At 41.2% G+C, this 20,695-nt stretch overlaps 1 protein-coding gene across 2 annotated transcripts in view; it reads left to right on the top strand.

The window, feature by feature from the left end:
• SETH5 (transducin family protein / WD-40 repeat family protein) overlaps positions 1-17,443 on the top strand; it is a 66,107-nt gene extending 48,664 nt beyond the window's left edge. For both annotated transcript variants that reach the window (XM_087401279.1, XM_087401277.1), the window contains exons 9-16: positions 10,955-11,010; positions 11,225-11,907; positions 12,007-12,206; positions 12,445-12,757; positions 15,756-16,043; positions 16,144-16,253; positions 16,396-16,741; positions 16,961-17,443. In XM_087401279.1, coding sequence (XP_087257405.1) covers positions 10,955-11,010; positions 11,225-11,907; positions 12,007-12,206; positions 12,445-12,757; positions 15,756-16,043; positions 16,144-16,253; positions 16,396-16,741; positions 16,961-17,389 — 2,425 coding nt within the window. In that variant the 3' untranslated portion in view covers positions 17,390-17,443. The remainder of the gene's footprint in view (positions 1-10,954; positions 11,011-11,224; positions 11,908-12,006; positions 12,207-12,444; positions 12,758-15,755; positions 16,044-16,143; positions 16,254-16,395; positions 16,742-16,960) is intronic.
• Positions 17,444-20,695: the final 3,252 nt, after the last annotated feature.

The following is a 20,695-nucleotide window of genomic DNA, read 5'->3' as shown; positions in this document are numbered from 1 at the left end:
TGTGCTTGTGTGTCCATGTGTGTGACCACCTATGTGGTGAGTGTGTCTGCAGTAGGTGTGATTGATGATGTGTCAGTCAGTAGGTGTGAGTGTGGAAGGTTCTAGTGGATGATTGAGAGATTCATGGACACTTCAGTGGAGTGATTTGTGGATCTAGGATGCTCTCTCTTGAGCTCACATACAATGTATCACTGGCCTATATATTGGTACTTCCTCTCATGAATGAACAACACTTTCTCCTTCATTGTTGATCTCGTCATGTCTTCCTTTCAGTTCCTTCAGTTTAGGCATGCATTATCGTCCTCTGTGGTAAAAGATTACTCAAATGCTTTAGCCTTTTCTGTTGGTGCTACCACGTGAGCTTTAGGATACGCTTGAAGATTGGACTCTTCATTCCCTAGGTTCATCAGCCGGCGGCTGTCTCACATTACGGTACCTTCCTTGTATAGAGTTTTGCTTCCCCCATCTTGGGTTTCTGATAAGGCAAATCAACTCTAGTGCATGAATCGCCTGGCAAATGGTGAAGGAAGAGATTGTGGCAGCTTGGAGTTCCAAAGTTCCTCTTCAACAACATGTTTTTTTGTGGGGATTCTTTCGTTTGGGCAGCTCTTGGCACGAAGACATATCTCTCTGGCCGTTTGTCATAGATGTTTGGCTCCACGGGTATTTGTGCCTCATCTCCTTTGGCATTGTCCACACATCCGTGATTTCTTGGGTCTACTGTGGTAGCGTTTGAGAACTAGATTTCCTATTGCTACCTTTGGGAAGCTTTTTTGGCTTTTTGGGATTCACCCACGCAGATAAGGGTTTGATTTGTTCTTCACTTGAGTTCGTTATTGGGCACTTTGAACTCTATGAAAGGATAGAAATCATTAAGTCTTTGGTGATCATACTTTTTCCACTTTCCCTTTTCTTTCTTTGATTGTCTACAAACTCATTACATAGACTATAATGTATACTTGTTATATAGTGAGATCTTCTGCTCATGTACTTTTGAGCTTCCCATTCAAGGGGAGCTACTATGTAATATAAAGCATAAAAAATTTCTCCTAAAAAGTGTGTGTGTGTGTGTGTGTGTGTGTGTGTGTGTGTGTGTGTGTGTGTGTGTATGTGTGTGTGTGTGTGTGTTTTGTTGTCGTTGTGGCGGTGAGCGTGTGTGAGAGAGGGTGTGCGACGGACGGACGGTGAGCGTGTGTGTGAGAGAGGGTGTGCGACGGTGAGAGTCCTTCATCGTCGTCCATCAGAGTTTGGCGCCCGTCGCTTCGTCCGTACCATCGTACGGCCGTCGTTGCTTACCTTTCCATCGCTGCTCCGTTCGACCCTGCTCGTCACTTCTTACCTGCAGTCTTCCTTCCCAAAGCCCATACAGTCCGCTCGTATCTTCCCCTTTAATTATTCCGTACAGTCCTTCAACTCTTCCGTACAGACTGTCCTTTGTCCCGTACAGCCCGTCGGTGATCCCGTACAGTTTCTCAGTCCTTTCCTGTAATCTCCCAATCTGACCGTACAGTGTTTCATCCCAGCGTCCGTACAGCCTGCGAGCCTTTCTTCGTCCCTGTCCGAATCTCCCTGTTTGATATCTGTTAGATCCCTTAGCCTCCATGGCAGAAGTAAATAAGTACTATGTCAAGAGAGCCCTCTCTCCTGAACCCAAAAGACAATCAAGGGAAGCCTCTTCTCCCATAGCTCCTTCTTCTGAAGATGCTTCTTATGTGTTTGATATGCTGAATGATGATTTTCAACAAAGCAGAAGGGAATGGATTCAACCTGCTCCGGAACTCACTTACAAAATGAAGCTGCCATCTCTTGTGCAACCTTTGAAGAAGCTCTCTCAAACTGCAGTTATCATCTTTTTCCCAGGCAAAATTCCCTCTGCTAATGATGTGGGACAATGGGTGAATTCTCTTCTAGGTGGATGCTTTGTAGAAGGAGTCTATTTTGCCTCCCGAGGATTTTATGAAGTTCATCTTTTGGATGCTTTGACAAAACAAAAGATGCTGGAAATGTCTCCGTCATTTTTTGGTCGCCAGATGGTGCATATCATGCCCTGGTCCCCCAATAAGGACTATCAGAACCTCATCAAGCATCATTGCCCTGTATGGGTTGAAGTGGTTGATTTTCCAGATTATATGAGAACAGAGCTTCCAGGTTTAGCTATGACATTGGGGCAAGTGATCTGTCCCCCTCGTCCAACAGGTAATAAAAATCGTTTTTGCATATTATGGGATACTGATAGACCGACCCCTTCTTCTATTGCAGTTGAGATTGAGGGTGTTAATTTGGGCAAGAAATATTTCACCTTAAAATGGGGCATTTTTGCTGGAGCTTGTTTTTCTTGTCACAAATTTGGGCATCTTGTTTCGGAGTGTCCTTCTATCCTTCATCCACCTCCTCCAGCTGCTATTCCTCTGCCATCTAATAAAGGAGGTCAGAAGACATATGTGGAAAAGATTGAAGCTAAAGGACCAAAGCCTTCAGTTCATACAGGGAGTCAGGCCAATTCAGCTCAAAATAAGGATAAAGGTAAAAGCAAGTTAGGAGAAAATATTTCACCTTCTCATGAGGGATGGCAGATTGCAAAGAAGACGGTGCCTCTCAAACAAAGACCTCTCCAATCTCGTAATTGGGATGCCTCTGCTCCTTCTCCAGGTCAATCTTCTCCCTCTTCAAGCAGCCCCATCACAAAGGCTTGGGTCAATGCAGTCAAGAAGGGTCTTCCCCTTTGTGAAGAAGATGATATTATCAGGGAATTGGAAGCTGAGGGTCAGCAAGACCCTGTGGCAATGGCAGAGGCTTGAGGCCTCCCGCTCTTTAGGAGGACCGATCATTCTCTTGTATATATTTTTATGAGTGTTTCTCTTAAATGTTTTTCCTATAATATACAGGGCCTCTGCAACCAGAATAAATGGAGGCTTCTCTGGCATTATATAAATACAACTCATCTGGATGTTGTATGTCTCCAAGAGCATAATCAGCATTTTTTTGCTGGACAGCATGGGTTTTTTTCAGGATATGATATATTCTATTCAGGATCGGAACAATTCTCTGGGCTGTGCATTTTAGCCAGACATGATCTGCAACCCTTGATAGCATTTAATGATCTAGGTGGACGATGGATGATTATTCAATGTATGATCAATGGAGAGATTTTTGAAATTGGATCTTTGTATGCCTCTCAAAATTCAGCTTCCAGAGCTCAAATGTGGAACTCCATAAAGCAATATCCTTGGTCCTCTAATGCTCTACTTTGTGGTGATTTCAACAATTCTCCTCACTGGAAGGACAATACCACGCATAAATCACATATGCTGCCCTCTGAAATCCAGCAATGGGAACACATGACATCATCACTTCGATTTGCAGATTTATGGACAGCAACTCATCCTTCAGTGATGGGATTTACATATCATCATAATGCTTTCACAGATTATTGGGCCAGGCTTGATAGATTTTATCTCATTCATGCTCAGCAATATGATGAATATACATGTCAGATGTGGACTGATTATTCACAACAACTATCTGATCACACTCCACTTTGGCTCACCCTTTCTTTTGGTATGCCTCTGGATGACTTGCAGCTCTCCTCAGTCAGAAATTTACAGGTTAATCAATTCTATCTTTCTCATGAAAAATTTCAACATATGATCAGACTGGCTTGTAGGCCATTGCTATCCCATGCTCAGGAGGATCTGGAATTTGCTTGGATCTCTTTCATAAATCGTATTCAAAATGCCATCAAGGAATATGGAAGATGGTACTTGGCAGAAACCAGACAGCATATCCAGTGGGCAAAATCATACAAGCAGTATCTTGTACAGATTAGTCATCAAAGATCTCTATCTGATTCTGAACAGCATTTATTATCTTGTGCTTCCTCTATAATTGATGCCAATGACAAACGCAAGCTGTCTAAATGGCAGATTAGGGCCAGAGTTAAACCCATGCTAGATAAGGGCTGTTCCTCTAAATCTTTTTTCCGGAACTTATATGCACATATGCAAAGCCAATCTATCATGAGGGTAAGGAAATCAGATGGTCTCTGGACCCAATCTCTCTCTCAGCTTGAAAAACAATGTCTGGATCACTTTCAGCTCCTTTATTCTCAGCCTTCTTCTTCTGCACCTCAGGTTGCATTGGCTCGTAACAGATTTACTGAGCTTGTTTCTCCCATTGTCTCCTCGCAAAAAGTCTCAATGCTGGAAATGTCTTTTTCAGATGATGAACTGGAGGAAGCCCTTAAGCATTTGGGTAAACATAAATCCCCTGGCTGGGATGGTCTGACGGTTGAATTTTTCCAAGCCTTTTGGCCAGAAATGAAGGGTCCAATTCTGCAGTTTATTAATGCAGCATGGCAGCACCAACATCTTCCCTCAGCTTGGAAGCATGGTCTGGTGAGGCTTGTGCCCAAAAAGATTCTTTGTGAGACTATGGATGACTGGAGACCAATTACTTTGATGCCGGTGATATACAAACTGATTGCCAAAATGTTAGTACATCGGATAAAGGATATCCTTCATGATGGACTTCATCCCAGGCAATATGGTTTTGTTCCAAGACGGCATATACATGACAATATTACTAACACTCTTATTGCAATGGAATATGCTAAATATTCAGATCAAGATGTGTTGGTCATGCAGGTGGATGTGGCAAAGGCGTTTGATACAGTACAGTGGGATTATGTATCTCAAATCATGCAAAAACTTGGTTTTGGGCCAAAGCTATCTAATGTCATATATTGGCTTTATTCAAATTCTACTGCACAATGCTTTATAGGGAAACATTTGTCTGAGTCTTGGACTCTCGAACGTTCGGTTCGACAAGGATGTCCTCTCAGTGCCTTGCTTTATGCCATCGCTTCACATCCATTGCTTCTTTATATGGATCACATGGTTGATACTGGACAGCTAGAGGGACTTCAGATTTCTGGTTCACGACCCTTCATAGCGCAGGCCTATGCAGACGATTCATTCTTCATGCTAAAGAACAGTCCATTGGAGATTCGCCTATTGATGGATACCCTTTCAGATTTTGGGTTGGCAGCTGGTCTTAAAATTAATTTTCAGAAATCAAAACTCATGCCTCTCAAGCTTTGTGATTGGCGTGCTATTCTGTGGCCAGGCCAGATTATTCAACCGGAAAATATAGTTAGACATTTGGGTTATCCTATTGGCTGGAAAATCAGTAATAAGCAACAAATGTTATGGGTGTTCAACAAAATTCACGACAAATTACAATATTGGAAGATTTCCACATGGCCTCTGCATGTACGGCTTCGAATTGTCTAGTCTATTGTTCTAGCTTATGTCCAGTTCTACCTTCCTCTATTACATTGGTCATCTCGAGATCTCTCATCCTTTATGTCTCAAGCCATGGAGATTTTTTGGAAAACCAAGCTTCATAAAAAAGCTTTACGGTTGCTCAAAATGGACTTGCTTTGCTCACCCAGAATGCATGGTGGTTTGAATATAATAAACATCAAATATCATGTGTTGGCAAGAAAGATCACTATGCTCAAAACATTCTTTCAACAAGAGCAGCCTTGGTCTATTATGCTAGCAATTTTGTGTGGTCAGATGCGCACACAAGCTTATGGACATTGGATAGTAGATCCATCGGAAGTAGTACTTGGAAAATTTCAAGGTAAAATCCCTGCTTGTCCATTTTCTAATTCCTTGATTCAGGATTGGAAGCAAGTACTCTCTCACATCAAATGGTCTCCTCACCCTGCTTCTCTAGCATCATCACTCAAATTGGAGAGTATTCATTGGAGTGCTGTGTTTTCCTCTCCCCTTGCTGTTCAACAACCCATCAGAGCTTACAATCTTATGAAAATGGGTATTCGGTTCATTGATGATGTTGTAGATATGCAAGGAAATCTTCTCCTTTTTCCAGCAGCATGTAGACAATACAACCTGGCAATGCATCATAGACCTATTTGGAAAGCTATTGCTGATCTCCTACTTCCTCTGGTTCCGATTCCGACATTGAATGGCAGTGAAAGGCTTCAAGATTGGCACCTTCAGTCTTCAAGTTCAAGCATTTCTTCTAAGCCTTTGCAGTCATTGACATCTATACAGGCTTATAGATTAATTTTACCTCCTCCTTGGATTGCCCATCATGCTAATTCTTTATGGCATCTGAACAAATCATCAGCCTGGTGGAAAGGAAGATTGCAAATGATATGGAAGTTGAAAATGCCATTGAAGCAAAGACTATTCTTATGGAGATGTATTGTTGGTATTCTCCCAGTGGGAGTGAAATTGGCTAAACGACGAATAGCTTCACCTCTCTGTCCAAGATGTCACCTTGCATCGGAGAGTATTCCGCATCTATTGTGGTTTTGTTCATATTCCAGAGACCTTCTAGATAGAATCTCCTATTTTTTATCTCTCAGATTTCTAGCACACAGATTCTACAGGTTTTTCTGGATGTATGGCAAACTATCAGCTTCTTTGTCACAGTATTCTCTCTTCTTCCACTGGATCAGATACTGGGCCTTATGGACCCTCTGGCTGCAGCGCATCCAAGCATATCTGAATTCTCCTCTTCAGTATCCTTATGAGTTTTTCAGAGCCTCATTAAGGCAGTCTTTATATGATGCCTTACATGAGGAAGATTTGGATGTTTCTTGTATTCAACTTTTCTTTTACTGTTTTTGATGGATTAGGGCTATAGCTCTATTTTGAGCACGGCCTGGATGTAAATGAATGTTTTATAATATAAGTATCTTGGTTTTACAAAAAAAAAAAAAAAGTGTGTGTGTTGTTATGTGCTTTCATTTCCACAAGCTTGCAGGACATTTCCCTTGGGTCTGCATCATAGGCCCATTTGGAGAATACTTACAACTATGTTGCAGCCATTTGTTCCTGTCCCTCCGCTGTTTGTACAGGACAGATTACTGGACTGGAATCTGACTTCCTTGTCTCCTGCTACCTGTTCACTTTCAATGCATAATTTGACATCCTCGACGGTCTACAGATTTCTTCTTCCACCGCCATGGATTGATAAGCATGCCAACACTCTTTGGAACTTGGATAGGCCTTTATCTTGGTGGCAATCAAAACTCAAGAAAATTTGGAAAGCTAAACTGCCATTGAAACAGAGGCTTTTCTTTTGGAGATGTATAGTGGGAGCTTTTTCCATTGGGGTGAAATTGAAAGCACGTCGTATTGCTTCCTCTTCCTGCCCCCATTGCTCTCATCACAGCGAGACAGTTCCCCATTTGTTATGGTCTTGTCCGCACTCTCGGATATTGATCACTCATGTCTCTCAATTGCTGCGGCTTCGGTTTCCCTCTATCAGATTCGGGAAACTCTTCTGGATGTTTGGATGCTTATCATCTCAGATGTCTCCATTTCTCCTTTTCTTTCATTGGGCTCGTTTTTGGGTACTATGGACTATTTGGACACAGAGATTGCATTTTAGGATGGGACAACAGTTTCCTCAGGCATATGCTTTCTTCAGAATGTCCCTCAAGCAATCTTTATATGATAGTTATGCTGCGAGCACTTTCTCACTGTTTTTGAGTTCTTCCATTAGGCTCTCTTTTGGAGTCTAATGTCATGTACATTGATTTCATGTTAATTTTATAGCTACTGGCTTCACAAAAAAAAAAAAGTGTGTGTGTGTGTGTGCATTCCTCCTATTCTTTCACTGGGCTCGTTTTTGGGTACTATGAACTATTTGGACACAGAGATGGCATTTTAGGATGGGACAACAGTTCCCTCAGGCGTATGCTTTCTTTAGAATGTCCCTCAAGCAATCTTTATATGATAGTTATGCTGTGAGGGATTTGGATGCTACTAGCCTTGAAGTGTTTTCTCACTGTTTTTGAGTGCTTCCATTAGGCTCTCTTTTGGAGTCTAATGTCATGTACATTGATTTTATGTTAATTTTATAGTCACCGGTTTCACAAAAAAAAAGTGTGTGTGTGCATTCCAAAGATGTAGTCAGGCATTTGGGATATCCCATAGGATGGCATATCACCAAGAAGCAGCAGCTAAAATGGATCTTCCAAAGGCTTCAACACAAACTGGAATACTGGAAGATTTCTACTTGGCCTCTTCATGTCAGGCTCAGAATAGTACAGTCCATTGTAATGTCCTATGTCCAGTTCTATTTGCCTTTGATACATTGGTCCTCCAGGGATATTTCAGCCTTTATGTCTCAAGCTATGGAGATGTTATGGAGGACAAAAACTGATGTGAAAGCATTGAGACTGATGAAGATGGAAATGGTGTGCTCTCCTAGGATGCATGGTGGACTTAATGTCCTTAATATAAGATATCATGTGCTTGCAAGGAAGGCGACTATGCTGCATACTTTTTTCCGCCAACAACAGCCACTTCTTGCCTTAACCTCCATCAAAGCCTATAGGCTTCTTCAGCCTGCTCCATGGATTCAGCAATATGCTAATTCTTTGTGGCATATAAGGAAGCCCCTCTCATGGTGGCGGAAGAATCTCAAGATATTATGGAAGTGTAAAATGCCATTGAAACAAAGACTTTTTCTTTAGAGATGTATGATAGGTACATTGTCAGTGGGGGTCACACTTGCTAAACGTTGCATTGCACCATCCACATGCTTGAGATGCCAGGCTGTCGTGCTCTCTTCTCACAAGTTTCCTCTTCCACTGAAATCAGTTACGCTTTGTGCATATACTTTCCCCGCTTTGATATCAGTGTAATATCTTCAATCACGTATTCAACCCTAATCTTGAACTGTTTCTCGTCGGCCTTCTAGTCCTTTACTTATGACCTTGATTGCAATTGTGTAGAATTCTTCCCTGAACTGGGCCCATATGGGGCTACTTGAATGCCATGAGTCTAAACTTTGGATATAGTAATTTCATCTTTGGGCCTTACCCCTACGCCTAGGATTGCCCCTAGACTGTAGCCATTTTATACTATGACAATGTATCATTAAGTGGCTTTGTATATTAATGTCCCATATACAAGCTCGCCAAGCCCTCATGGTTCCCCACCTTACCATAAGTGAATCATAGGGCTCCATGATTATAGTTGATGTAACAATAGGTTAAAACCCCTCAAGATGTACTGCACGAAGTGTTCATCGTCAAGTTTTGAGCCTATCTCTATAATCTTCTCTCTCAAAATACTCATCCTTGTCAAATATTCACTGTTACATTCATTGTATACAAGATGACATTACCTTAGGAGGTTGTGTTGAGTGATTGTTATGCAGGATAGCATTATTTTTAGGAGGTTGCCTTGAGTTAGGAAGCTATAGGAGACGTAGGCAACAATCATTGGCTATTGGACTAAGGTGGCCTAAAAAGTCTACTAGTGCCTAGTTAGGATAGCTACGGTAGTTAAGGTGTTGAGGATTCATCATGCATATTGCGCATAGCACTAACACAAAGAGTGCTAAAGGCATAAGAATTGGAGCTTGGAAACCCTTCCTAATCGTAGAGGGGGTATATATTCATTCTTTTCAACTAATATAGTGTATAGTTAGTCATTTGTGGTGTGCTCTCTAACTGTCATCTCACTCTTCATACTTGTTCATCTCTTCCTAGTCTTCACTCTAGGGTGAGAAATACGCTAAGAACAGTAAAGGAATCAACGTCATCTTTAACCGTTTCAGCCTTGGCCTTTTCTGGTCCATTTTTCTTGTTCTTCTTCAATGGGCAGTCCAAAAATTTGTGCATGTTGTCACATTGTATCCATAACTCTTTGTCCTGCTACTTTTTGAAAGATACTTGTCCTCTTGCCTTGATCCCTTGGTGGTTGTTATTGCCTTTATAGGTCAGAATCCTGCCTCACCTTGTCTTCCTTCTTGCTGTTCTTAATCTTGTTCCAAAGTGACCACTATCCATTTGTTTGGCTTCAGCCTTTGGGGCAAAAGGGATATATGGTCTTTGTGTTGAACATGTCTAGCTCTTCTTGGAGGTCTGACCTCAAATGTTACCTCATGAATTTTGTATCATCGTCAAGCTGAAGTTTGTTAAAGAAATCTACAGATCCTTTCTCAATCAAACCAAAATAGATGCTTTTTCTATGTCTTGACACTAAAGAAATGATTATGGACATGGATCTTTGATTGTTAATAAATGTTGTCAAGCACTTCTACCTCATGTTTGCAAATTCACTGCTGCGAGAAAGAATTATTTGCATGCTACTAGTATATACCGGTATTACATGTTGCATCCTACCACTAGAGTAATACCGGTATACACCCACATTTCCATTGGAAGACCTTACAATGGTCAAATTTCATTTCCATGCTAGCACACCACCTTACTATTATATTGGTACTCTTGTGCTACTACTCTAAGGAACTGGTTCTTGATTAAAAAGTACTTAAATTTAATGCCACGAGAAAGGATGCTACAAGTATAATACCGGTATCACACGTTGCATCCTACCTTCCAAGGATCCAATTAGAATAATCCTGATATACACCCACATTTCCATTGGAGTACCTTACAATTATTGAAGTACATTTCCATGCTAGCACACAAGCTTACAATCATACCCCACTATAAACTCAGAATGGAGCCGTTTGCTACCTAAGAAGTTACGACTACCATCTACAAGTAGCCATTCTACTTCTCAGTATCCTAGCAGCATAGTATTGCTAGAAAACCAGTTTCCTCCATAAGACATGTAGCTAATATAGTACATTGCCAAAGTATCACAAAGCCACACTATAATACCAATTTTCTAATACTGCGATCCTTCAGCTCAAGGTACATTGTATTGATGATGGGATACTTTAGTGTGATCTCTTTATAATTCCACAGTCTTTCTGTTGCTTACACTCCACATAGATAAACATTTCATTTGTTAATGTGCAGGGTCCTGCTAGCAAGAATAGATGTAATTAAGTTTGTATGCTGTTTCTAAGGTAGGAAGTCATATCAGTTCATGTAGCGGTTGGTATTTTGATTATCTGGGAAGCCCTGACTCTACCGGTTTGTTCGCAGGTACAAAATGTTAGTTTATCTGAAGTATTGCTTCTCTGGATTGGCGTTTCCTCCTGGTACTGAAATGCATTATCAACTTGTACAAGAAATCATTGGTGCTGCATGATTTTTGTTTGTTTACATGATCTATGTCCATTTGATCTTTGTTTGGAAACATTTTGTGGCCACACATATAACCAGATTTCATTTCTTAAAATAGTTCATGGGCACATATATAACCAGACTTCTTTTTCTGGCCACATATATAACCAGATTTCATTTCTTAAATAGGTCATGGGCAGGTTCCCTCTGCACGTTTGCCAGCATTGCGTGGAGAGTTGTTGCAGTGCTTATTAGATGATAAGCCCCTTTCAGCTGCAGGAATTGTGAAAGAGGGTCCTAGATTCCTCCCCACTATTCATCCAAGGCTCAGTTACCTGCTATCTTTTGATCTGCTGGCTACTCTTGAGGTTTTGCAGTATGCTTTTCCTGAAGATGGGCCTCTTGGAATCGGCAAGGGAAATTTAGAAGAACAAGGTGCTTTAGTAAGCTTGGATGAATCGGAGGGTATTGATTTTGTAAAGGACGGGCTCCAGCTTGTCCAGGATCTAGTTGATGCTTTGATTGATATCCTTGAGAGGGTTCATCTAAGCACTGTAGATGGAAATGCGACCCATGTGGAGACTGAAGCATGGCGTTTACGTATGTCAAAAAGTGATGTTGGTTACGTGATGGAGTTTATTGCACAATATGTGGCATCAAAGCGTGCAAATGTTTCAAGGGTCATACTGGCTCGAATTGTAGAATATCTAGCTTCTGCAGATAGCAGCAATGCTGAGTTTGTAAAGGGAAGGAAGGATGAAGATGCACGGAGAAAAGAGAAGTTACTAGTGAGGTTGTTGAATGGAGTATCTGAGTCAGAATGGGATTCTGTCCACACACTTGAGCTTGCTTTAAGAGCACAATTTTGGCAGGTATGTTGTGGTATTGTGCTTTTCATGTGGTAAGTACTTTTGGTATTTGTATGCTTTTTAAAATCCTTAAATCTATTTATATTGTGCTTGATATTACAGGCGAGTGCTTGTTTGCTTGCAAGAAAGGGTGATTATGTGGCAGCATTGGACAGTCATCTGAAAGACACAGATCAACCTCAGAATGCATTCTTGTTTATCTTGGATGTTTTAAATCCAACAATGGAGCTTCCTGAATCTACCTTGTCAGAGTTCAGAAGCTCGATTCTTGCACGTTTGCCAGAACTCTTACAACTGAGCAGGTAAGTTTTATATTATGATATCAAAATTTAGTTCTACCATTTTTATATTCATTTGATCGGAGTCTTTTCTTCATGGAATATCTAGCTGGCAACAGTAAAAGTTTCAGCATTTAAAACTGCATGTTTCGTTTCTGCCTTGCCTCGCTACATTGGTTTAAGCAAGCAGCTCGCATTTATGAATGTGGGTTTATGATGTCGAACAGAATTTGACACCTAACCATTTTCTTGCTGATTTCAGCGAGGCAACGCTGGTCATTATGTTGAAGCACTTTAACAAGGAGCATAAGCTCATACTTTCAGACTTGGCACCATACCCGACGTTACTTTTCCAGTACCTGAAGCAGATTATGAATGCTCGATCAAACTGTAAATACAGCTCTCTTCAGCCTAAAGATTCAATTGAAAGTAACACTGGTTCGATAAAGGATGATTCGTGGGCTGATGCGACCAACAAAACTCTTGAAATTCTTAATGGACACGAGTCTGTATCAGATCTACTTCAGCATGCTGGATTGGAGTTTACCAATGAAATGGAGGAGCTTTATGTTGAGGTATACTTGTCTTATATAACAAGTAGGATTGTTTGACATGCAAGTTGTGTACATTAGCACTTTGGCTAATTCATCTTGTGTTGCCTATGTAACGAGTTGAGTCTATTTGTTTGATGGTATGAACCTCCTAGAGCATATAATCTCTACTAAGGGCCAATGGTTTCTGCTTGAGTTCATTTTCCAAAGAGCAATTCTGTAGGATTGAAGACAAGTTTTGCAAACTCCATCTACCTAGGAGCACCCCTTGCTTGTTTCTTGCCAAATGGTTTGACCAGTTTGTTAGATTTTATTTCTAGTATAGCAATTGATAAAGACTACGATCTTTTAGGTTTTAGTGAAGAGAGATGTGGTATGTAAGGAACGTTGGCAATTATGGAGGCATTATTGAGCATGGTTCAAATTGGGGCTTCAGGTCTTTCAAAATGGTCCAATGGGATCTTGTGGAGTAGATGTGGCTGTAAGTAGAGTCCCCCGGGGATGATTTTTAAGCGCTCCCAGTTTACGGCCAAGGTAAGATGCATAATTCTCAAGAGTTGCTCATTAGAACTAGCCCGATGGCTATGTTTGTTGGATAGGATCAAGGCTTTTCCTAGTACTTGTTGGTGACTCACTTGTGTCATTCATCACTGGCATCTAGTCACGTAGCACAGATGCATCTTGGCCCGAGATTGAGATGCCATATGTTGTCTCTTGGCCTAAAGTTAGCCTAGGATTGTATGGGGCTTGTAGATTGATTGCAGCGATTGTTTAATTGATGTGATGCTGTATAGGCTTTGCTCACTGATTTGTTGTACTCTATGAGGCTGGACTAATTAATGTTACCTTGGGCTAAGCCTCAGCCTGGCTGCTGCTATGGATGGTGGGCTAAGTCTTGGGCAGGCCACTGCTATGCCTTAATGGTAGAAGAACAGGTGCACGCACATGTGTGTACATTGTCCTTGTCTTGGCCTGCTGTTTTGTGGAACAATGAGTAGGTTGAGTAATGCAGAACAATTAGTGAGGGGAGTAATGCATGTGATATGAGTAATGCAGAACAATGAGTAAGATGAGTAAGGCAGAACAGTTAGTGAGGGGAGTAATGCATGTGATATGCTGTAAAGGGATATAAGAATTGAAGGAAAATGTAGCATTTGAAATGGCTTCTGATTCTGGAGTGTATTGAGGGTGTACTGCCTGACAGTTTGGGCTTAAAGAATGTGCTATGTGATGGCAGTTGCTTTTTCTTCCAACCCATATGTGTTGTCCATAGTGGGGTTCTATATGAGTGGAATAGTGGAAGACTGATCCTATTTTGGAGTGGTATGTATTGCCTTACAGATAAGCTGCTGAGGGATGTTCAAACAAAGACGGCCGAGCTGTGCTTGGCATGTAAATGTGTTAAGTATACATCCAATACTCCATTACTTTAGTCTCATGAAAGAACAAGCTGAAAGCATAAGAGGCGAATGACTATTCTTGGAAACCAATCTGACATCTGTCTGGCCAGTCCACTCTTAGGTGATCCCACCAAACCCAATCCAACTGAAACTTTTCTAGATATTAGACGAAGATGAATGCGCTTGCATGAAGAGGTGGTAGACCAATATATATATGGTTGGCTTCTTTGAAAGTTTTGGTCTCCATTATGCCTGTGTTTGCTCACCACAAAGACCTTTTTTGAAATATGTGTTAAAGTGCATATGCATTGTGAATACGCTTACTTCATATGTCGATACAACGGTTACACTCATTGTTAGATGTTCTAAAAGTTTACTGGGGACGTCACAGTGGGTGGGGATTGTGTATGGTGCTCACTAAGGGTTGTAATGCCATGGGTGGCTCACGATCTTAGAAACCTCACTTTTACTTTACATATTGAATTTGGGATTGTAATTTCAATTAGAGTAATTCATCATCAACCTGCAGAGAAGCACAAGCTTGGAAGTAGCCCTGGTGTTGTCGGACCATTATATGACATGTTTACTACGATCCCAAAGAATATTTTTGATCTACAGTTGATGGTCTTACTTGGAAGATGTAAAGTACATAAACTTGGCCACAATGAATGCTATACTCAACCGCCCAGGGTCTTCTACAAACTAACAAAGTAAGTACACCCTATAGCGCTAAAGTAATATGGAGCCAACACTCGACATGTTGAGGTCTGGATCTTCTAAACATATCACTACATATAATGTCCCGTAATGCTTTGCCCACCAAGATCTTAAATCATGACTGCTCAGAGACATTTTTGGTGTCACCCAATTTATGCTCAGTGCATTGAGCCAAAAACATCTGCAATTTTTGTCTCTCAAAAACACTGTACTCCACATGGAAGAGGCCATCCAGGCTGTATTTGGGGATACGATCTATTTTTGAACAGATTTAAGGGCTGTTTTGACGTGCCTTGGGTTGCCTGCTACTGCTTGGAGCCATTGGTGGCTGCCTTAAAAGTGGTGATAGCTGCTCCAAAACGCAGCTGCTGGCTAAAATTCGCTCTCCTTGTGGTCCAGGCCAACTTATTTTTGCAACGCGACTTGCACAGGCTGAGAAGGTGTAGTTTAGTCCTGTTTTTCAAATCTGCTTATTTCCTTCCTCTACGAAGGAGAGAACATTAGTCTATATAGGCATATAGGTACACGATTGCTAAAACCTGGCATCTGTATTGTACCTTCGTTATTTGTGCTACCCCTTTCACACAGCCAATACTAGTAGGCCTATTTTCTACAAACCTAGCCTACTGTTGTACCTCATCACACAAAAAAAGCTTTGAAGGTCGGAGAAATTGTCTCTTTCTGAACTTATGCTGCACTATCTTAAATAATAAACTTCCCTTTGCCCACCATGCATGCTGACTGATGGTAAATAATTAACTATCTTCACTGTTTTCCAGCTACTATGTCAAATTGAGCCCAAATCTGTACTGAAGTTTCTTTGAGGATCACCGACTTGAGCATTATTGAAATTATGCCAAGCAGAGTGATAGTTAAGTGCTTAAGCTATCTTCATTGTTTGTCAGCTACTATGCCAATTTGAGCCCAAATCTGTATTGAGGTTCCTTAAGAGCTTTGAGGATTACCGACTTGAGCATTGCTTGAAATTATGCCAAGATTATGGTATCACTGATGCAGCAGCATATTTATTTGAGCGTGTCGGCGACATTGGAAGTGCTTTGTCTCTTATACTTGCTGACATGGATCTTCACATACATGAAATGGATATCTCAATTGCACGATTATTTGCAAGGCAATCCAATCTGGCCAGTGAGGATCTGAAAGATGCAGAACAGTTCTTAAAAATTCCTGAGGTAGAACTCCTCTTTCAAAAAGATTTGTGCAACAGTTTCTGGATTTGCCATATTGAATGGGAGCCATGCCCATATTAATTTTCCACCTGTTTCTGTTCAGGTAGGAGCAACGTGCTCTGTGATGCGAGTAGCAATTGAGCTCTGTCAACGCAACACTTGGCGCATGTGCCCTCATGAATCAGAATTGCTTTGGTTCCGCCTCCTAGGCAGGTGTGATGGATGTGCATGCATGTCCAGGGCCTTAGTTGAAAGTTATAAATGAAAAACATCATTGGAGATTTTTTGTTCCAAAATAAATATTTGCAGGGCAATGCTGTACCTGTGCTGATTGCTGTTTCTTGTCCTGCACCAGGTTCGTTGACCCACTTCGTAAGCTCCACTGTGCTAGAAGAGAATTCAGAAGGAGAAAGCGTCAGGCTGTGGACAGTATGGGCAAGGCAATTGAAAACAAATTGGACGAGGGCACTGAAAGTGTTTATAAGTGGAAGGTGGTAATGATCAGTGCCAAGGCAGTCGATGTAATGCGAAGGGTACTAGTTTATCTGATGGGTGCAATTGTGAATGGGATGATGGGATATATTCCTCTCTCCGTTATAATGGACAAACTCCTGTCAGATAATGGTGGTCACGAGTTTGGAGACTTCAAGGGCACTATCTTGGGAATGCTTGGATCATATGGTTATGAACAGACAATACTGGTACATACATAGTTGCTTGTTACTTATGCTTGGATCTTTCAGCAAATGTAGCATTAATGGGTACATAACAATTGGCTTCACAAAATTATTTCATGGCTGGGAAATAGTTCGTTCTTTGAAATTTACTTTTTAAAATTTAGTGCAAAATGATGTGGATTACCTAATTCTGCCCGATATGCTCTCCATGCATAATCCTCACCATCTTGATTTCTTTTGCAGTTTACAGCAAAGCATGTTGTTGAAGATGATACGTTTCATAATATAAGTATCTATAAGAAGAGATCAAGTAGGGCCTATGCACCGAACAGCTCATTGTGTTGCATTTGTAATCGTAAATTGGAGGAAGGCCATAACTCATCTAACGGTCATGGTTCCAAATGGAGGAGTGCAAAAGCAATCAGTGACGGCATAATTAAGGATGGAAAGGCACAAGATACTAAACCCACAATGAGAAGCTCAGCAGCAGCATCTGTGATGGTATTCTTTTGTGGCCATGCAGCACACTGTGCTTGCATTTGTCCAGATCAGGGCATGCAAAATTCAAAAATGGATATTCAAAATGCTGGTTGTCCTGTTTGTCCACGTAAAATGTGCCTTTCAGATTTATCTTCTATAAAAAGAAAACAGAAGTACACTCCAAGGCTGTAGTTATTTCTACATGAGTGAATATGTTTTAGGGCCCCTTTTAATCTTCTTTCTTAAGGACTGATTCATTGTCTTTTAAGCTCGTAAAAAATATTGTGCTTTTGGAGTCCTATACATCACGTCTGCCACCTCACAATGAAAATGTAACTCTGGCCTGCTGTGAGATTATTTCGAATTTTGCTATGAGGGCCATGAACTGTCGCACCCTTATAGGTGGTGTTTCAGCCTCTTGCAATGTTTTTGTGCAGAGTTATAGTTTCTACAAAAAATAGAATATGAAACAATGACACCCCCATCTCTTTCTTGTGCATATATGGTTGCTGGTCCTTGATGATTTATCACTCACTCACAAACAAGGAATGTTGCAATTGTTGTCTTCATGGTCAATTTATTGAATTAAAATCAGACTATGTGCTCTAAGATACTGCTGTATACAGCATATCTGTGCTTAGACAGTGCTGTTTGGCAAAGTACAAGTGACTAAGCATCTGAGGTTAAGACCCTTCTTTTTGTTAAAAAGTTCATACATGATGACATGGCATTGATGATTTGGCATAATGACATGGCTTTATTGAGGTGGCACATGGTAGGTTGACTTCAGGTCTAGATGCACATATTGAGCAATACACATAGAGAGGTCATGTCGTGTGCTTGTTTTCCCTAAAAGTACAAAACTCAAAAATGTGCTTTCCCTTGGATTTTGGTTCAGATCTAGCTTCAGATTTGAATTTGGATCATATTTAGCTCGTCTCACAATTTGAAACAAATTAAAGCAATTGAAAAGATTCATGTGCTTGCTTTTCAATGATTGGGCCTAGATGCTCTAAAGAACTTATTTCGATATTAGCCTTTTCAAATCTTAAAACCGAAATATATACCTAACAAGTTATATCCAACATCTTTCTCGATTCTAGTTTTTATAAGAAGAATTGTATGCAAGCGATTGCACGTCATTGAAGAGCTCAAGCTTCTTGTTTCCCAATGTGGCATGTAGAACACTTTGGATGCAAAAGCCGATATCACCGAGTCTTTAATCTTTCTTTCTCTCTAGAACTAAAAGGCTAAAATACAAGCAAAATATTGCATGAAAGTTGGATGTATTGATCATGAAGAGTTCAAATGCCTACCAAGAGTTCAACTGCAGTCCGTGAGTCACCTAAGAGAGGTAGCACGCAGGGTTCAGCAGATAGATGTAGTTATCCCAATGAAATGGGCAGTTGAGTTGCCTATTACTTCCACCACTTGGATGGGAGCTTTTTTTAGGACAGCAGTTCCTCTATAGGTAATCGCTCTTTGAGGTCTCAGAGAAGATGCATTGGTCTTTGACGTTGGGGATGGAGGTATACTCTCTAGATCCACGGATGATATTCTTCTAGAGGTTGCCTTTCAGCCTATCAGGATTGTTGGTTTTGTGGACCATGGAGCGGGCTTGGAGTGGTACTTAGATCCCGACCCTCTGCTTTTGGCCTTGGGATCTTGGAGATTGTGGTTGTATGGAGGTGCACCTATCAGGTGCTTGCAGTGGGACTCAGGAGAGTGAGAGTGGATAGATCATGGGCACCGAGAGAGGGGAATTTTCTTTTTTCGTTTCACGGTTAGTAATGCCAGGAGATCTCAGCTGAACAGTAGGGGTTGGGTTCCCTCCAAAGCCCCCCATTGAGACAGCTTCTTCATCACTTCAGAGTTTTGTAGAAATTTCTGGAGAAGGCTCTGAAAATTCCTCAGAAATAGAAAGATCACTCTTTTCTTTTGGCTTTCTATTCATGGAGGGATTGGAGTGAACCTGTGGAGATCATGTTTTGGGGTTGATCCCACTTGCCCTCGTTGTCATTTTGCAGAGGAGTCAGTGTGACATTGCCTTTGGGATTGCAGTCACGCGAGGACTATTTGAAAAGGAGTTGCGAGGATACTCAGCATTTTTCATACTTTTCCTTTCTTCATGACTTGGAGCTCGGTCGCATGGTTATCCCTTACTGGGCCCCAGGTGTTTTATGAGGGTGAGCCTTCTTCTTGGGCACTCTCGGTCCGCCGGCAGGTGATAGAGCCTTGCTCTCTTCAGGATGTACCACTTACTCCCTTCAGGGCTTCTCATGCTTTAGTGGACACCTCTTGGGAGATCTTGGCTAGCATTTGTTCTTGGCACATTTGGAGAGTCAGATGTACAGAGGCCTTGGATGGCACCCAAATACACCCTTCACAGGTGTTCACGGGTATTTGGACTGACACGGTCCATACTTTGATAGCCATTTGGGCTAGCATGCAGGGCCCTTCACGGGCAACTTCTTCTAGAAGGATTGTTTTTCTTCGAGTTTGGAAGGGTTCTCCCTTTTTCTCGAAGGCTTCTACTGGATTGAGATGACACTATCAGCCCCAATTCTTTCTTTTTAGCTCTTGAGCTTTTCATGCATTATATGGTGTATCCCTTATGGAGCTTGCTCTAACGGTTTTCTTTAATACTTAATAGAAGTCTCTTTTTGGAAAAAAGAAGCCTACCAATTGATTGACATAGTTCTCTCTCTTGAATATGATAATTGTACTCTTTTAACTAATCTAATAATGCATATGCTATTCTATGCAACAAACATGCACTTGCTCATTATAAACAAACAAATTATCTATTGGTTTAGCATGAAAGTCACCAAACCAGAGACACTGGCAAAAGAATTCTCATGCAAGCCTCTAATGTCCATAAGCAAACGTTGTATAGACGCTAAGGAGTCTCTCTTATTCTTTGTTAGTTTTTACTCACACGTTCAGTGAGCCAATTCGTACGCATTTACTTCTTAGAGCATGTGTTCATGGACTGTCCAAAAGCTCTTACCAAGTATTGCATAGGAGTAGCTGCAAGAGCATTATTGGTCCTTATATTGCCATGCTTCACGATCACTTATACCATGATTATCTGTCGATATGCTCTTCCAAACAATCATCATCAACCGACAAGATCTTCCGATCCGAATACCAGACTCTCATGATTGGCCCCAAGTTAACTCTTCAATCCTTGCATGCTAGGAATTTTGCATGCTGCGAACTATTAGTTGGGGATCGTGTACCGTCCTTAGCCATGTCTTGGAGATCTCATCGTTCTGCTCCTCTTTCTCCACAGTCAGCCTTCTCTTGCTTCTATGATTCTCGCCTCTTCTCCCATCCTCGTCTGCCTCGTTTCTCTACAATCCAACTACCACTCCATCGTCCTAAGTCAAGAAGCTTACAAACAATGATATAGAAATTTAATGTGATTCTAAATTTGGGTATTTCATCACGGGCCCAAAGAAAGGTGACAAGGATGGTCTCAAACTGCATAATTCT

This window comes from Dipteris shenzhenensis, chromosome 30 (assembly GCF_047967505.1).
Source record: "Dipteris shenzhenensis isolate YYH24624 ecotype China chromosome 30, Dip_SZ_1.0, whole genome shotgun sequence".
Taxonomy (NCBI): Eukaryota; Viridiplantae; Streptophyta; class Polypodiopsida; order Gleicheniales; family Dipteridaceae; genus Dipteris; species Dipteris shenzhenensis.
Note: the sequence above shows the minus strand (reverse complement) of the source record. Positions and strands in the feature narration are given on the sequence as shown.